This window comes from Rhodnius prolixus, unplaced genomic scaffold (assembly GCF_049639745.1).
Source record: "Rhodnius prolixus isolate KJV_2025 unplaced genomic scaffold, Rpr scaffold_6, whole genome shotgun sequence".
In the NCBI taxonomy this organism is placed as follows: domain Eukaryota; kingdom Metazoa; phylum Arthropoda; class Insecta; order Hemiptera; family Reduviidae; genus Rhodnius; species Rhodnius prolixus.
Genome location: NW_027411634.1, coordinates 36,922,120 through 36,939,329, shown reverse-complemented (window position 1 = coordinate 36,939,329; position 17,210 = coordinate 36,922,120). Strand labels below are relative to the sequence as shown.

Below are 17,210 nucleotides of genomic sequence, written 5' to 3'. Positions count from 1 at the left end.
TAATTGTCAACTAAAAAAAATCAAGGTGCATTGGAAAATTGGTTTTTCTTATAGTGACCTTTGACGTTTTCTTTCTTTTAGCCTTCATTAGTAGAAATCTTTTAATTGTACAGGTTTGCGATTTAGCTTTCACCGAAAACGTGGGCAACGTGTCTGCTACCTTGGCTTTTATTGCTGATTCCTAATTCATTCAGCCTTACATTTTGAGAAGAAAAATTGCAGAACTCAGTTTCCCATAGTCAAAAGAATCACCTTCATATACTTCTTATGAATGGAAAATGGCATCTGAATCAAGCTAGAAGACGAGAGAAGGCAAATTCTGGATTGTAAATCTAAGTACGCAGAAATTATGAAGAGAAATTCATTACATTAAAGTTATTATATATATAGGCGTAGAGGACATTCTACAATCTAATTAGTTAAGGGAATTTCTAGATATTAAGCGGAGGCTACGGGGTTAACATCATGTCAATACATTTTGAAATCAACTATAATATTAAAGTGAAGTCAAAAATATTTGGGATCTGACGATAGTTTGATTAATACCAGAAAGTGAAAACAACTTTGTACTGTAAAACAAATATATATACATATACAAATATATGTCATCAAACAATAAAACTTTAAAATTAAAAAAAAAGAAGCTAGAATGAACATTCTAGCGCCTTTTTTTGTAAGCATCAATCTTACAAATTTTCTTGAATTTAAAATATCAGCTTTCATATAAATTTCAAGAAACATATCCCTCACTTCTGGAAATGCTCATAAAAAATTAATAATATAAAATAAAATATGAAACTATACATCCACGTTACTAACAATAGTTGTTTTCACTTTCTGGTATTAATCAAACTATCGTCAGATCCCAAATATTTTTGACTTCACTTTAATATTATAGTTGATTTCAAAATGTATTGGCATGATGTTAACCCCGTAGCCTCCGCTTAATATCTAGAAATTCCCTTAACTAATTAGATTGTAGAATATCCTCTACGCCTGGTGCTCTGGAATTGAGCGAATTAAATTATTTAGAAAGTGATTACCTTTTAGAAAAGCTTAATATGAAAATTACATTTAGAATTCTGCTTTAAATGATATTGTAGTTCTTCCAAAAGTAGGAACGTATTTTTTTATATTTTATTTAATAATTTTTTTTTTATCTGTGTAAAAAATTAGGAAGTGTCTTCATAGCACACGCCTCAAAGTATTATAGTTGTAATTCGGGTAAGAGACGTGCCTAGAACTTCGTTGTCTGTACTTCAAGGTCTATAATTTTTTTTATAACTGATGTGTTCCGTTTATCTTATGAAAAAAAAATCGTAACAGAGTCAGTAAATTGTCAAACGGTAGTGTAGAACGAAAAAAGGAATTCGGAAAATAGAAGGTATGAGCGTATGAGAAGCGAAGTAGCAGGGAGTTCTTTCAGGAAGTTCAAAAGTTAAAGAAAGGATTTTAGACAACAATAAATGAGGTTGAAGGAAAAGATGGATTGCTAAGGGTGGTTAAGAAAAGCAATTCTGGAAAGATTGGAAGAATACTTTTTCAAAGTACTGAATAGAACAGGTGTTCAGATGGAAGAGGAATTTAAGGAGAGACCTGAGGAAGAGGGAATGGTTGATGGAAGGGATGAATTTTATGATGAGGCCAAGACGCCATCGCAAGAGGAGATAGAAACAATAATAGAAGAATAAAGCTCCAGGCGAAGATGGAATTTCCGCTGAGTTGCTGAGGGCTAGAGGAATGAAATTAATCAAAAAATTGTATGAGTCGATTTTAGAAATTTGGATTAAGGAAGAAATGCCTGCAGAATGGATAATAGGGTTTATTATACCAATTTACAAAAAGGGAAATGCAGCAATCATAGGCCGATTATGTTTCAGAACATCTATAAAATTCTCACTATAATGATCACCAAAAGTAAATAATGTTTGCAACAGAATTTATAGAAATCAAGATTTTTTTAAATTCATGAATTGATAAAACTAAGGAGTATTTAATCAATTGATACAATTTCAAAAATAAGATAAATCGATGGTTACATGTATCAAATGCTGCCCTTTTTGCAAAAGGTTTCTATAGTGTTACATAGGCAAACAAAGACAATTTTTTTTATAAATTAGAAAGTTACTAGAATTGAGTACATTTATTTATCTATCACAAAATAATGTCTTTATTTCCCGCTTATTCACAAGACAAAGAAGAGGACGATAATACCAAAAAAGAAAGTAATGCAGTTATAAAATTAATAATTTGTTACTATTGTATGATTGTATATATAATTTCTGTAAAGCTGTAATAAATTATTTATTTTAGACTTGGCGGGACCTTCCTGGCTAAATTATCCTTGTAATGCCCTCTCTGAACAGAAAGCTATTTCTTTAAGTACATCTTCAGAAAGTGAGAAGTGTCATGCCCAGCAAGATTCTAAGGACGATCAAAAGAGAAAACAAAAGAAGAAAAGCTTGAAAAAGACTAAGAGGTAAATCTTTAAAACAGTATATCTCTAGTAAATTAGCAGTTAAAAAAAAAAAATAGATTTAAGAATTTAAATGAATCAAGGGATTCTTCCTCAAAGCTATCAGATGGATTATGGAATGAAACATAGGTTAGAAAATGCCAATTGTTAAAAAGCTATGAATCTACATTTAAATTCCGGTCGTTTTTGTTAAGGAGATTCTACTCTTAAATTTATAACAGTATTTACTATCATTGCTTATAATTCTATTAAAACGAGGTTTTACACCTTTTCTTCTTATATTATAAGAAATAAATTTTCAAATAAAAACAAACTATTTGCATCAGTTGATGTAAGGACATTATTATCTGTCATTACGTGTCGTTGTTTATGAAAATTGAATTTAATTCAGCAACTGAGTTCTAGTTCTTAGATTTTCTTATTAAAAAAGTAAACGTCGAAAAACGTATAATATATCTATAGATTAGATGACTCTCTCTGTTTAGTGATCACTACTGTAAAACAAAAATTATTTAAAAAAAAAAACAAAACGTACTTATTTTATTCTAATTTTGATTTGAATTAAAATTGTAATTTCTTTGAGCAAGAGAAACATTAGCCACACTTTCTTTTTCGGGAGGAACGTGAAACTTTTAACTTGTGAAAAAACCATTTCACTGAGTTATTTAATTTAATTGGTCATGTATTTGTATTGTAATAGGCAGCACAGTGTCAGCGACAACGGAAGTAATAAATTGTTTATTCTGGACACTGAAGGAAATTCTGGTGGAAATCTTGTGAAGCAAGTTAAATTGACTAAACCTGTATATACAGGGTTTGTAAATTTCATTTAAAAAGGTTACCTCTGTTTATAAATAATTTATTTCTAAAAAATATTTTTAAAAAATAAAAATTCGTTGACTGTACAGTTCAAGGACATCACAACCCAAGAAGAAAAGAAGAAAGAAGAGTAAAAGATATTTTTCTGGAATGAATAACAAAAATGAAGAAATGGAAGACTTACAAAGCTCCTCGTCAACTCTTGAAGTTGATGAATTCTTGAAGAGAACCGAGGAATTTAATAAAAAACTTCGATTAGAACCCAACAATACCTCATTGTGGTTGGAATATGTTCGATTACAGGTTAGTGTACTTTTTATACAGAAAAGTAGTTAAATTTTCTGATATTTTTGGACAAGCCGTGATCGTGCTCTATCTTAATGGAAGAAAACGAGTAGATTCAATAGCTTATTGCAATATGAAGTTCTTGGGTGCTCGAGCAGCTGGGAAATCTACTGGTAATGAGCAAGTGATTGCGAGCTAGATTGGTTGGAATAACCAAACCAGTGTTCACCACTACAATTTTTTTGGCAGAGGTATCAAGGTGTTGTGGATGAAGGGAACAAGTTCAATTCCAGGTTAAATAATTTAGAAACGAACTCTGTCACAGATATAGAAGTTTCTTCTTTACCTGAGCAGGATGTAGCTAAGAGTTATGTGGCCTGGACAGCTTAGTCCATTTGGTGAAAAACAGGTAAGACAGTTTTGATTAGGGGGTTGGGGAGAGGTGCAACCCTATTTAAGTCAGTGCGTCTATTCCACAGTATGGGCAGGAATGCTTGGGAGATTTGGCGCACGGGAGGACCTTGCGAAATTACAGCATACTGGGAAGTTTCTTCGAAGAAAGGGTTTTTTATTTTTATGGTTTGACTGATGTCGAAGGTGGATAAACATTGTGCTCAGTTCTCATGCCCTGATTAGGATAATGCGAATGATTAATTGTCAAAATTGATTGTCCATGTAGATTGTTTTTCAGTTTGTAATTTTAATGTTATTATTTCTATAATTGAATTAATTTTTTGTTTTAATTAATCGTTTTATATATATATAAATATATATATAACGGAAATCTGTAGGATCATGGTGTTGGAACGAAAATTGGTAAATCTGAAAAGAAGCTGTCCATTCTAAGACGTGCATTGGAAGAAAATGGAGAATCTGAAGAATTGTTGAATGAACAGATGACAATTTATGAAACTATTTATCCATTTGAGAAGGTGAGAAAAAAAAGAAGAAGTAAATGTAGCAATGTATTTATGACAAATATCTTTCTTTAATTAACTTTGATAATATTTATGGGAAAAAATCCTTACTTATGGTTGATTATCAAAGTTACTTTAACAAATTCTCTTAAAGTTGGGTTAAAATTGCGTACTTAAATTGAACAGGTTTCTCTCCTAAATTTCTTTCGAATGATATCCGAAGTGAAAATTATGTTTGAATGATATTTTTCGTATTTCTAAGAGTCGGTTAATTGATATTTTGTATAGATGTATAGGTTAATTGATGTCGGAAATAGATGTATAGGTTCTCTCAGAAAATAGTCTTGAGTATTGTATATTTTATGTGTTTGAAATGTCTCAAAAACAAAAAATGTCAGAAAACTCAAACTTTATATTTTGTTTGGCGTTGCTTGGCATATTTAAGTATTAGAATTAGTATTTATAAAATAAAAATTAATACCTTATAAGAGAAACACAGATGAATTTAAAAATTAATATAATATTGTTCCTAAGTTCTGCAACATCTAAGCTAATTTGCACAAAACGCTTCTAAAATTTACATTGATTTATAGTTTTTATTTACATTTTAACTCGTGGTTTATTTTATTTTTCTGTTATAATTACATTCAGTTAATAATTTTTTTTTAAAAATAAAATTTCGTAACATTAAGATGGCATACTCGTAACTGTGGAATATTTTAACCTAGTTGCTGAAATTGACAGTGTTAATAGAAATTATATAGTGTTATGACTGTAATATATCGATCGAAATCGCTCTACATTCCAGATGTACTTTTCGGTCTGAAAGGATTTTTTCCCATTCATTCACTTTAAAAATAGTTGGTTCTGTAACGTTTCACCCATCTCTAAGGCCATTTTATTATAATGAATCTAAATTGAAGTCAATTAACGTTTAGTAAACATACCAAGTTAAAAGAAAATTCTCAAAATCGTAAGATAAAGTCATGACTATCACAACAGATTGTTTTTTATACTTATAATTTTCTTCAATTTATATAAACAAAAAACAACAAGGCAATTGATTTAACAGGTATCTTCTGAGGCACGTTCCTTATTGACCAAATATCCTCATAATCCTGTAGGTTGGCGTTGGTTAATTCAAGCTACACAGTGCAGTCTGTCAAAAATGACTGCCCCTGGTGTTATACAAGCTTATGAACATGTACTTGAAGGAATGCATAGAATTAGACATCACAATACTCCTGCATTTCTAGGTGAGTTTCATCATTTTAGATAAGAAATTTGGTGCAGTTTTAAAGAAATAAACTATTAATTGTGTTATACAACGAGCAGTAAAACTATAAACCTAATACAATATTTCCATTTCAATAAAATTCAGCAATTAAATGCTTAAGATAAAATCATTTAGCAAAAGTCAACTCTCTAGGCTGAAATCTCTTCTTATAGAAGGTAATCAGGAACACATCTTTATAGGTTAAACTAACTCGGATTTAAATGTTTACTGTGATGTCTATTATTTTATTTAAATTTTTTCATGAAATAGAAGTTTCTAAACAAAAGTGAAAATGTAAAAATGAAAATTTTTGACAAATTAAATTTTGAGTCGCTAGGGCAGAAAATCGAAGGTTTGTTGGACTGCACCCAGACAACTTGGAACCAGTATACAAGGCAAATCATTGGCACTTGACATACCCTTTAAATTATTTCTACATAGCAAACGTCGGTAGTATCTTCTTCTTCCAGGTAGTATCTCTCTTCTTGCATCAATTTGGACCTACAGAGTTTGTCTATACGGTACAGCTAAAAGATCCAGCATAACAAATTACAAACGTTACAGTCAAAAATCCTTCGTTGAATTGTGTATGCTTCTTTTTATGTCAGCGATTTAACTTTAATATAAATACGCAATATCCCATTATTATCGCACTCCAATCGTCCAATCATCTAATTCGGCTAAGGCGCTGTTGACGTCATGACCATCTGGAAAACTGATGATGATCACCATTCATGTGCTCTCATACATTACTTATTGGGTACATCAGCACAAATTTAATATTCAAAGTACAACCACAAAAAGATCCAAAATAAAATTTTATTATAGCCACTAATTTTTTTTTTAATTTATTTATAATTAACAATTATTTTTATTTATAATCAAAAATTTCTAATTTTTTCCACTCTCATCTATCATTTGTATTATTCCATTCTATTACGTGCCGAATTCAATGAAAAATTTGGTCTAGCCACTTTATCTCTTGGATATCAGTTGACTATTTCTTACATCCATCTTGCATCTTCTCTTTTGCTAACATTACCTTCGCAATTAGACGTCAGTTTCTTTTTGTTTTACCAATATTTTTCATGGCTCTTTGAGTCCATATCCAGCAGATTTTTCTTATCTTTCTAGTACGTTGTTAGCGATATCCCCTTTATTTTCCGTACTGTACCCGTAATTTTTCTACAACTTTCTTTTTAGTCTTACAGATTTCAACCTGAAAAACCACGTTGTGAATAGTTTCCTCCAATTCTGTTGCGGTTACATATCTTTATACCTTCTCCCTTTTCATTCCTGTTATTTCACCTTTACTTAATTTTAACATCCTATTGCACTTTATTTGATGAATTTGAACTCACCTCTTTTTTATATTGAACCTATCTTTCTAAAGAAATCCATAGATGTTTTCTTCAACTTTTTTGCTACTCCTGTGTTAATTCGCTAAACATGGAGAGTATTTTCTTTAAAACATTAATAACATTCGTATATTTTCTATGTAATTTGTGCAATTATTAGCGAAGTTATATTTTTAATCTAAAAAGTAAAGTAGTGCCTTTATATTATCAGGCGGGCGTTTCTTGCGTTAACTACCAAATTAGACGCTTTGGACGGGGGTGGATAGCTAACATTCTTTCCTATAAATTTCTTTCAATAACCTTCGAAGGATATCGACCATAATGCATCTTATCTTTGCGGGCCTTGACTTTCAACGAATTCCTAATATTATATATATTATATATTATATATATATAAAATTCTATATTGTTACAGATAATATTCTACGATGTATGATGTTCTTAAGACAAGCTGGTTTATGGGAACAACTGTGGCTACTGATAGAACTTTACTTAGAGCTTACTTACACAACTGCCGGTTCTGGAGCATTTAAAGTTAATATAGAAATACCAGAACAAGAGATTCGTAAGTAAAAACTATTACTTGTATTATTAAATTTGGTTAAATTTTAATTTTGGTCAAGTTTGGTATAAAAGATTAGAGATAAATCAAAGATAATACGACACTCACTACTGCGCTAAAGTTGCGCTGTAATTTTTCAATACTCTGTGAGAATATAGGAAAGTGTTGAGAGCCGAGTGATTAATGTTGTTGATGTGGTGGTAGTGTTAAGTGAAGAGCGTAGGAGAGTATCATTACAGTAGTTTCTTCACTCTTACAGCGCCTTCAGTTTGAACAAAATTCTTCCTACAGTACTAAGCCTGGTAGTACTTGCTCATTGGTCCGGACTCAGAATATACAAGAGTGATTAAAGACAATTAGGTCGCTTCCAAATCGCTGTTAATTACGCACAATTGAACAGCATTATTGCAGTGTAGAAGTACCAATAACTTAATAATAAGTTTGTTAATTATAACTTTCTTGTTTATTATTTCTTTCACAGAAAGTTTGGAGGATACAGTTCTGACATCTGGTTTAACTTTGGGAGCACTTTGGCTTCGGATAGAGCATCTTAGAGAATGCGTTCATTTCATTCCAACAATTGACTCTCCTGATCCGCAGAGAACTGTCTTTGTGGACGACCTTTCTGGACTATTGTTTCCATTGGGCAGTGGCACATATTCGAGGTTCGTATGTGATAGATTTAATTATTTACTTTTATAATATAACTGAACTGATGTTGTCTAAGACAACCTTTTGAAGCCTGACTGTCAAAATATTATATTGAAATTATTTTAATGTTTTTAATAAATCTAATTCTGTTTATTAATTGTTTAGACTAATGTGTCTAGCACTAGTTACGCTGAAAGTTCCTCCGTTGCCTATGACAGAAGCTTTTTATCAATATGTTGGACTCAAAACGATTCCATGGTCATTGGATAGTGTAGAAATTTCGTTAACTGCCAACATGGTTAATAAAGGGATTATGAATTGTAAGTATGATTTGCAAATAATTTATATTGGTACATAATTTTTAAAATATTGTGTAAATCAATTCTTAAAGACTTCGTATTCACACAATTTTCGGATGTGTGGGAAAATTTAAGGCCGGACTGCCTTAATTCTGGACTCAATAGTCTTCCTAAGTTAAAGGCAAACCGTTTCAGGTGGAAATAGATCAGAAAAAAAAAATTATATAAATTGCTACTTCTGGATTTATCGAATCACTTAAACGCATGAAATTCGAGAAATACCTTCTTATTAAATAGCTTTTATGAACAAACACCTTTTTTTAAGGCTCAAATTGGTCTATTTATTTTTATTTATTTTCTTTAATAAAATATCTTAAGTAAAGGAAAATTACTAGCCGAATATTAAAAATTAATTAAAATAATTTCTCTTTGGTTTGAAATCAAGATCTTCAATTTTGGATACTTTGAAATTGTCATTAAAACACCAGTTTTCAGTAATCGTTATTGAAAACAATTTTATCTACCAGAGTCATACTTTCCAATCCTTCAAGTCAAAATTAGAGATAATAGAAATTCAGAAAGATGAAGTATAATCTCAGATACTGCGAGTCCCCATTAAGAAGATAACTATAACGATTCCCTTCAATACGTGCAAATATACTGTTGTCGTGAAATAGCTTTAGATTTTGACACCATCCGCACTCGCTTTCCCTAAGACAACTAGTAAAAGCTTGAGGTGATCAATGAGTTTAATCGGCATCCCCTCATACCTCCAACTTGCTGGATAAGCTGCAATGTTGCTGCGTAATATCCTGAACTTTTCATTTTATTCAACTTAGAAGTATTTATGTACAATAATAACTTCCAGTACAACTGTCTCTCTGAAGTAAGTGGGATTCTCACACTATGGATGCATTTGATGCATTATTATTTTATTATTATTATTTTTGTGCATCAACTGCCATGTTCTAATATTACTATAATATATTTTTCAGTGGATTCGAGATACTTAGAAGCATGTCAAGAATTGCTAATTGGTCCACAATATCTAAATAGAGGACGGATAGGAGCACAAGAATTTTTAGAAGGTGTAGACAAGCTGTTTAATTGTTGTATAAATAATTGTGCCCAAGAGGATGTTCCAAGTCTTTTAGCGTGGCAAGTCAGATGGTGGTCCTACATATTTCAACATTCATTCAACGCCAGTCAAGATTTGGATCTAAGCAAACAGTTCCGTACCAAAGCTAAAGCATTGCTAAAAAAGCATAGACAATGCTTACCATTGTATACTGAGTATGCGTTGTATGAAGCACAAGTAGGTTGGTAATTAGTTCAGTAATATATTAAGTTATTTATCGTATAAAATATTAATACCGTAAAATTGATAGTTTCTATAATTTTAGACCTTCCCTGTAAACGGGTGTCTTATTAAGCTGATACCTTTCTTTAAAAAGGGGTACCAACTAACTATAGTGGAATTGCGCTTGTGAACTGTACCACAAAGATCTTTACCAAAATTCCGTGTAGCCGACTTACTACATGGGCTGAATCTAATAGGATACTCCCTGACGAACAGTTCGGTTTTAGAGCCGATAGAAGCTGCGTGGACGCTGTTTTCCTTTTGAATTCAGCTATTAATATCCAACTGAGAGCGCCCAACAGTCAAGTCTGGGTGATTTTTGTTGATTTCATGAAGGTATTCGACTCTGTCTCCCACCAGCTTCTTTACCTTGAGCTGCTCAGGTGTGGTACAAGTCCGAAATTTGTAAGAGTAATTAAAAAAGTACATGACGTAGCAAAGGTCATTATCTACCAGCAAAATGTACAATCTGACAAATAAATGTTATAGAGGGGTTCTTCAAGGAGAAAAGTTGAGCCCTTTGCTTTTTTCTCTTTTCGTTTATGATTTTTGGAGTATTTCAGACTCAGGGGGGCAACGGGTATCAGCCTAGATGGTGACTTGGACTTTTTAATGGTGTTGTTTGACCTGGCGATATTAGCTTACTCATGGCCTGACTTGCAATTTAAACTCTCCTTGTTTGCTGATATTGTGAAACAAATAAATTGGTAGTCAATACACCAAAGACTGTAATAGTACCCTTCAACAGAACCGATAGAATGAAAAAGCACAATGTCTACATTTAAAGGTACTCCTATAGAAGTTAGAAATAACTTCACTTATCTGGGGGTACCTCTTGCATCTTCTGGGAAATTTAAATTAGCCTTTAATAATTTTGTCTCAAATTCCTCTATAGCTATTCCAAGAGTTTTACACTATCTCTCCTTTTACAAGTCAGACACTTGACAGTCTAAAGTGACTCTTTATAACAGTATTTTTTCTGCAATTCGTCTGTATGCTTCTGAAATTTGGGCGCTGAATTACTTTTCGTTAGTTGAGCGCGTACAACTGAAATTCTTAAAATTACTGTTACATTTACCGCGCAATACACCCAACAGTTATGTTCACCTTGAAGCCGAATGCCCGCAGTTCAAAAGAATTTTAGTAAAACTATAAAATTCTGACTGAAGCTATTATTGATGTAAAACAGTTCACTTTAGAAGCTTAGCTATAGGAGACTTACGAGCTTGTCAGATAATCCAGGCAACCCTTATAATTGGGTGGTTTTCATAAGAGATATGCTTTTCTTTATAGGAGCACAGGATGTCTGGGAGCTACAGAGTTCTGAAATTCTATTTAATAACCTAAAAAATCTCAACTCAAAATTTTATAACAACTTTTTATCTAAAGACATTAGTGAGGTACTCAAATCTTCATTTAATACCAATTATAGATTGTTATGTCCTTTGGCTAAAGGCAACTCATATTTAAATCTCATGTGTAATATTACTGAAATCGGATAGCTCAGATTAGGTTTGGCTCAGATTAGGCCAGTATTGAGTGTCCCAGGATTCTTCATAATGGAATATACCATGATTTGACTATGAAATGATTTGTTTTACTTGTGCAGAAAGTAAAAAAGATAACACCATTCACTTCATGCTTGAATGTTCTTTCTAAAATACATTAAGAACAAGATTGTTAAATAGGTATATAATAAAATATTGTACTTTATTGTTGTAAAATGAAGATTTTTTTCCCTGTTTTAGCCTAAATTTCTTGTTAGTAACATCTCTTCTTCATTCTTTGTCTAGAAAACTGGTGTCCATGAGACGCATTCGCACCTAAAACTGCACTAAAATTTACACATTTTTATTTAACATTATCTATCTATCGTACATATCGTACATACTTCCATTCTGTCTAATTTTCCTCTAATCTAATTACACCCGTACTATCAAATCCCTACCAAATGCGCGATATTCCTGGAAGGAGCATAATTATTATTAATCTAAATTAAAATTTTACTAATGCCATACGAATTGTTATTTCCACTCTAGTTTACAATGCTAATTTTTTTTTTTTTTTTTTTTTTTTTTTTTTTGGCGCATCAACAGCTGAGGTTCTTACAATGCTAATACTTGGAATTCTGTTGCTCTAGGTAACTTGGAAGTATCGTTGAAGGTATTTGAAACTGCTTTAGAACTACAACAGCCTCCATTGATTGCTGGTAGAGATCGAAGGGATATTTGTGCTTTGTACAAGGAATATGTGGAATTATTACTGAGAAATAATTTCGTCACTAATAGGTTAGCACAAACCATAAGAACCCCTTTTATACTAATATTGTGTAGCTTTTTGAGGGTTCCTGAGTTAATTTTTTATTTCCAGATCGTTCTCTCAAATTTCTCTTTTTTTTATTTTTTTAAAATTTGGTCATCTAACTGGATAAAGATAGGGATGCCGTACTTGACTTAGCGCTTGATCGTACTTGTGCCTTTTAATGTAGTGTGACAGTCTCCGAAACATTTTCTAGTGTTCTACAGTAGATGGGTACAGCCGCTGGGCTAAGTGTGAAGAGGGTAAACGTCCTATTTAGGATACAATCGCTAGTTTGTTATAAGAGTCCTCTGATTTTTAGAAACCAGAGTATGTACTATGCAAAAATACTGATGGGAAAATCATGGACCATTTAAAAAGCAGGCGATTCCTTCAAGCCTTCCAAATCCTTCTATGATCGGCGCTGTAAACCATTTGTAGATGCAATTCTGGGGAAGAAGACACACTCAAAGATTTAATCTAATCTTCTTTGAAATTTAACATTCCCCGCTGTGTATATCATATGTATTACATTTTTGTTTAATTTTAATACCAATTGCAGGGACAAAGTAATCAAAGTATTAACAGCAATGTCATTTGGTGAGCCAATAAAGAATATTGTTCCAAACGAAGATTTAACAGAAAGAGCTTTAGAAAGGTAAATTTCTCATATAACTTATGATGTCCATGTAAGTACATTTTACGTGTAAGTTAATTTTTAATACGGGTTCCATAATCGTTTTGGAACGGGGTATCACTCTCCTCAATTATTTCTGTCATTCGTAATTTAATATTAATTTTGTCTTTGATGTCAATAAAAGGATGTTCTGCAATAATATTCGTAAAGATAAAGATAAATGTCTATTCCGAGTTTACATGAATCTCATTTATGTTTAAGTGGTGGGAGGTAGTTTAGAAGAGTTAATGGATAGGTTACCAAGATTACTCTGATGTGTACAAGCTCCAGTTTCATAATTTTCTTTTGATGAAGAAAATTAGCAGTTGTATTTATTATCCCCTAAGTGTTCTACTCAGTCGCTACAAAAATATTTATCTTAGCATTTATGAGATTAGCGGCACTGAGAAAAGTAAGGGTTTTTTTTTACATAATTCATTTGGTTATGAACATTCTTTTATTTATCATAAAAAGTCCTAATATGAACTTAACTTGTGATTTACTTAAAAATCGTGGTAGTGAAACGGTTTATTTTTTTGTATTATTTCTTGTAAGTATTATAAATAGCATACTATTAAGTTGGTCATTGAAATAATGATTTAACTGCATAAGAATACAAACTGCAAGAAACACCTAGACGATGCTGGCTGTATGGCGGAAGCCAATGCCAAAAAAAAAAGCAAAAAAAAAAAAAGAATACAAATTAATATTATGCTTATGTCTACAATCTTTTGTTGCAGATTGTCTCATATTACTACAGAAATAGTAAGAGAATTTAAAGAGAATGATAATATGACAGAAGAAATAACTGCATTGAGACAAGTAGCTATAGTCAGTGAACCAGTGTCGTGGTTGTCCTGTAACGCGTGGTTTTTATATATAACAAAGGGTGTCTGGAAAGGTTGTGAGGTATTAGAGAAGGCGATCCGAACATTGGAACCAATATGTGGCAGTGTCCCTCATTTAATAGTGTTAGTTTCTTTTAGTTAATTAGTTTAGTTAGTTAATTTTTTGTTTCTTTAATTTAAACCAAATGTTTGTTTATATACTTAATTTATAAATTAAAACACTAACAACTTTTTTTTTATTGTTCTTGTTTAGTGGAAGTTGCGTTTTGGAAAATTTATATGAATCATTGTTGTCCATTATGAATCATTTTTGTATTAAAAACTCTTCTCAATTTCAAGTATTACAAGAGATGATGGATAGAGCTATTAAATATTTTCCAAATAACACTTATTTCTTACATGTGTTAGCGTCTTCCAAGGTATGTGGCAGATTAATAATATCTTTTAATAGTGTTGATTATTAAATTTAGTAATTTAAAAGTTTTTTAAGAAATGAGCTTTTGCCTACGCAAAAACTGAATTCATTTTACTTTCTTTAACTAGATAAGGAAAGTATTGCGATGATTTTAAATTTTCTACTTTGAAAATTTATATTTAGATTGGGGACCGGACTGTATCTAGCGGTCTACGCTGGGGTTTTCTTTTTTCTTTCTTTTTCTTTTTTGCATTTTAGTCTTTAGTCATCATATCTAACATTTGAACTATTATTAAAAAAGCGTTGAATATTATTTTTCAATTATTATTTCAAATAGATCTTTCTAGAATGCGAACTAAAAAAAAATCTGTTGTAGTTTCCTTGATGTACGAGGTTGTATGGTTTTCATAATAAGCCAGTCCCAAATAGTGCAACGTCAATACCTCTGCTACACCTACTGCACTTCTAAAATGATTAAGATTGTTCATTTTGTAAGGGACCACAATTCTCCTGTGAAGAAAAATAAAACGAACGAACCCAAAATTAATAACAAATACATTTCAATTTATAGACCCAAACTATTATTAATTAGAGATTTTGCTATCAAAATAATGTTATAAATAATGTAATTGTATTTAATTTTTTTATAGGTGTCAAGGGCTAGATGGCAAACAATTTCATCGCATGTTATTTCTACAAAATCACCATTGGCTTGTGTCATGTTAGTTTTTATCTTCAGAACGAAATTACTGTCAGAGCAGGAACAAGAACTAAGTAAGAGTTTTAAAAATATTGTACTTTTTTTATTTTGTTTCTCTATGTTAAATTCCTTGTAAGGTGTACTTCGCTATATTCCATCCTCAGCTTTTCTTTCTCAATACTATGCAATGTTATTAAGACCTACTGTGACTAAATACGAGCTACTCAATTAAGAAAAAAACGCGAATGACAATTACCTAATAAAAATAAAAGAAGACCATTCCGCCAATAAAGTAAACACAAATAGTTCTGTAGATAATCATGATGACAGGAGCTCTACCGATTGTCTAATCTTGTCCTTTCACATACATAAGTGAAGGGGTTTTCACAAAGTTTTCCTTTCTACTGTTTCATACATCAGACATTTTTTACATAAAATACCTCGGTTCAATCACAAAACCCTGTTGTAGGAATTTTCCGATATTCCTCATTGTTTCTTTCAAATGTATTTAAAATAATTTCATTTCTGACCACTTTTTCTTTCATCGATACTTTTATTTTTCAGTTACAAAAGAGAATGCTCGCCAGAGAATAATAAATTTTTTGAATAGACTAACCAAAGAGACTTTCGCTGAAAGATGTCCATTAATTTGGAGACTAGCTTTACAAAGTACCAGTACACTTTCAATGGAAGAAATTAAACGTACGTTCTTCTTAGCTGTGGAAAAATGCCCTTGGATAAAGGTAATTTGTAAACAAGAATATTTCATTAATATTAATGAATATTAATTTCATTAAAGAGTGCAGTTTAAAAGTAAATGAATTAGTTTTGCATGTTAAATGAAAATACATTTTGGAAGCAGTAAAAATAAGTAATTTGAAAGCTTCTTTTACAAGATTGTGTTAAACATGTTATACTTTGCATTATTAATTGAAGCAGTGTCGTTTTTAACATTGAATTAAAATATTCGCAATCGTCATCTGTGAAAAATACATAGTTGAAATAGCTCAAGAGGGCAATAACGCAATAATTTAAGAGATATTAACCGGAAATGACTTGGATGAGCGGAAGATAATTATTAAAGCAAAATGAATAATGACAAAAGGACAACGGAGGATCAGGGGTGGGGGACGCCACCAACTCTCGAAATACTTTCGCCGATTTAGACCAATACAATCAAATTTTATTTTACAATTTTGAACTCGTACACAAAACGGATCATGATCCAAACACCTAAGATTGTCTTAGTTAGACTTACAGGTTTTCTAACTTAATTAGACTTATTGTAATACATACAAATTGACTTAACGCAAGAGAACAAAAGAAAACCAGTACATCGTTCAACCGGGCGGCAAAGGGATTGTCCAGTCCCTGGCGAAAACAGTTCCAGCTAAGAACCTGGTAATGGCGGACACACAGACACACAAATTCGGACATAGAAAACAGTTCTTTTGACAAAGCCCCAGGGCAACTGGCTCATACTCCCTGCACAAGCTGGAGCCCCCTCTCTTTCATCTTTTCAAATTCTGCAACTGTAGGGTGGCGCGACCAGAACCAACTGTCGATTTATGAGCAGGGCGCCGAACCTCTTTTCGGGGATCGAAATGAGACGATTGTTTGCACACATTCTCCTTTTTTAATTTGTATTTTGTCAATCTTACATCTTTTTTTATTTTTTTGCTTTTTAAAGATATTGTACTATGAAGCTGCTAAAATGCTGCCAGAAGATCTGGCACAAATTCAAGATCTATTAGTTGAAAAAGAACTTAGACTTCATATAACACCCGAAGAATTGGAAATTTTAAGGGAAGATTTTCCAGAAGAAAATAAAATAATTAGTAACGATACAGTTGAAGAAGTTAAAAACCTTGGAGCAAACTTACCTGAGGGTAGATAGCTAAATGTTTAGGCACTCTTACTAGACCTGCTGAAAAGGTATTTCAATGTAAATATCTTATTACTTTCAGTACTATATTTATTTTGTAAAGATAATTTGTATGTAATTGAAAAAAAAAATTAATAAATAAAATAATTGTAACAGAATATAAAACAAAATTTTTCATTACTTTTTGGACTTTTTTATGTGATTCACAGAATTTTTTAAAAATTTAAAAGAAAGTTCCCTTGTTTAGAGGCATAAAATACTTTGGTATAAGTACAAAAGTTCGATTAGGCGATATTAAAAGGACAGTTTACCATGTAAAAGTAATATTTTTATAATAAAATACATAAAATAAAAAATTTTTTCAGTACGTGTTTTACTTTGCAAG

The 17,210-nt window shown here is 31.5% G+C and overlaps 1 protein-coding gene across 2 annotated transcripts; it reads left to right on the top strand.

Annotated features, from left to right (window-relative positions):
• Positions 1-156: 156 nt before the first annotated feature.
• Positions 157-17,192, top strand: LOC141461039 (nuclear exosome regulator NRDE2). 2 transcript variants are annotated; one of them, XM_074141675.1, is made up of 17 exons: positions 157-336; positions 2,314-2,479; positions 3,177-3,290; positions 3,385-3,598; positions 4,372-4,512; positions 5,570-5,753; positions 7,547-7,696; positions 8,175-8,358; positions 8,510-8,664; positions 9,639-9,962; positions 12,144-12,291; positions 12,864-12,959; positions 13,718-13,948; positions 14,079-14,244; positions 14,891-15,014; positions 15,505-15,683; positions 16,631-17,192. In XM_074141675.1, the coding sequence occupies exons 4-17, from the start codon at positions 3,446-3,448 to the stop codon at positions 16,835-16,837; spliced, it is 2,442 nt and encodes an 813-aa protein (XP_073997776.1). In that variant the 5' UTR covers positions 157-336; positions 2,314-2,479; positions 3,177-3,290; positions 3,385-3,445; the 3' UTR covers positions 16,838-17,192. The 2 variants fall into 2 exon arrangements, with proteins under 2 accessions (XP_073997776.1, XP_073997775.1); XM_074141674.1 differs by lacking the exon at positions 157-336 and adding an exon at positions 1,181-2,225.
• Positions 17,193-17,210: the final 18 nt, after the last annotated feature.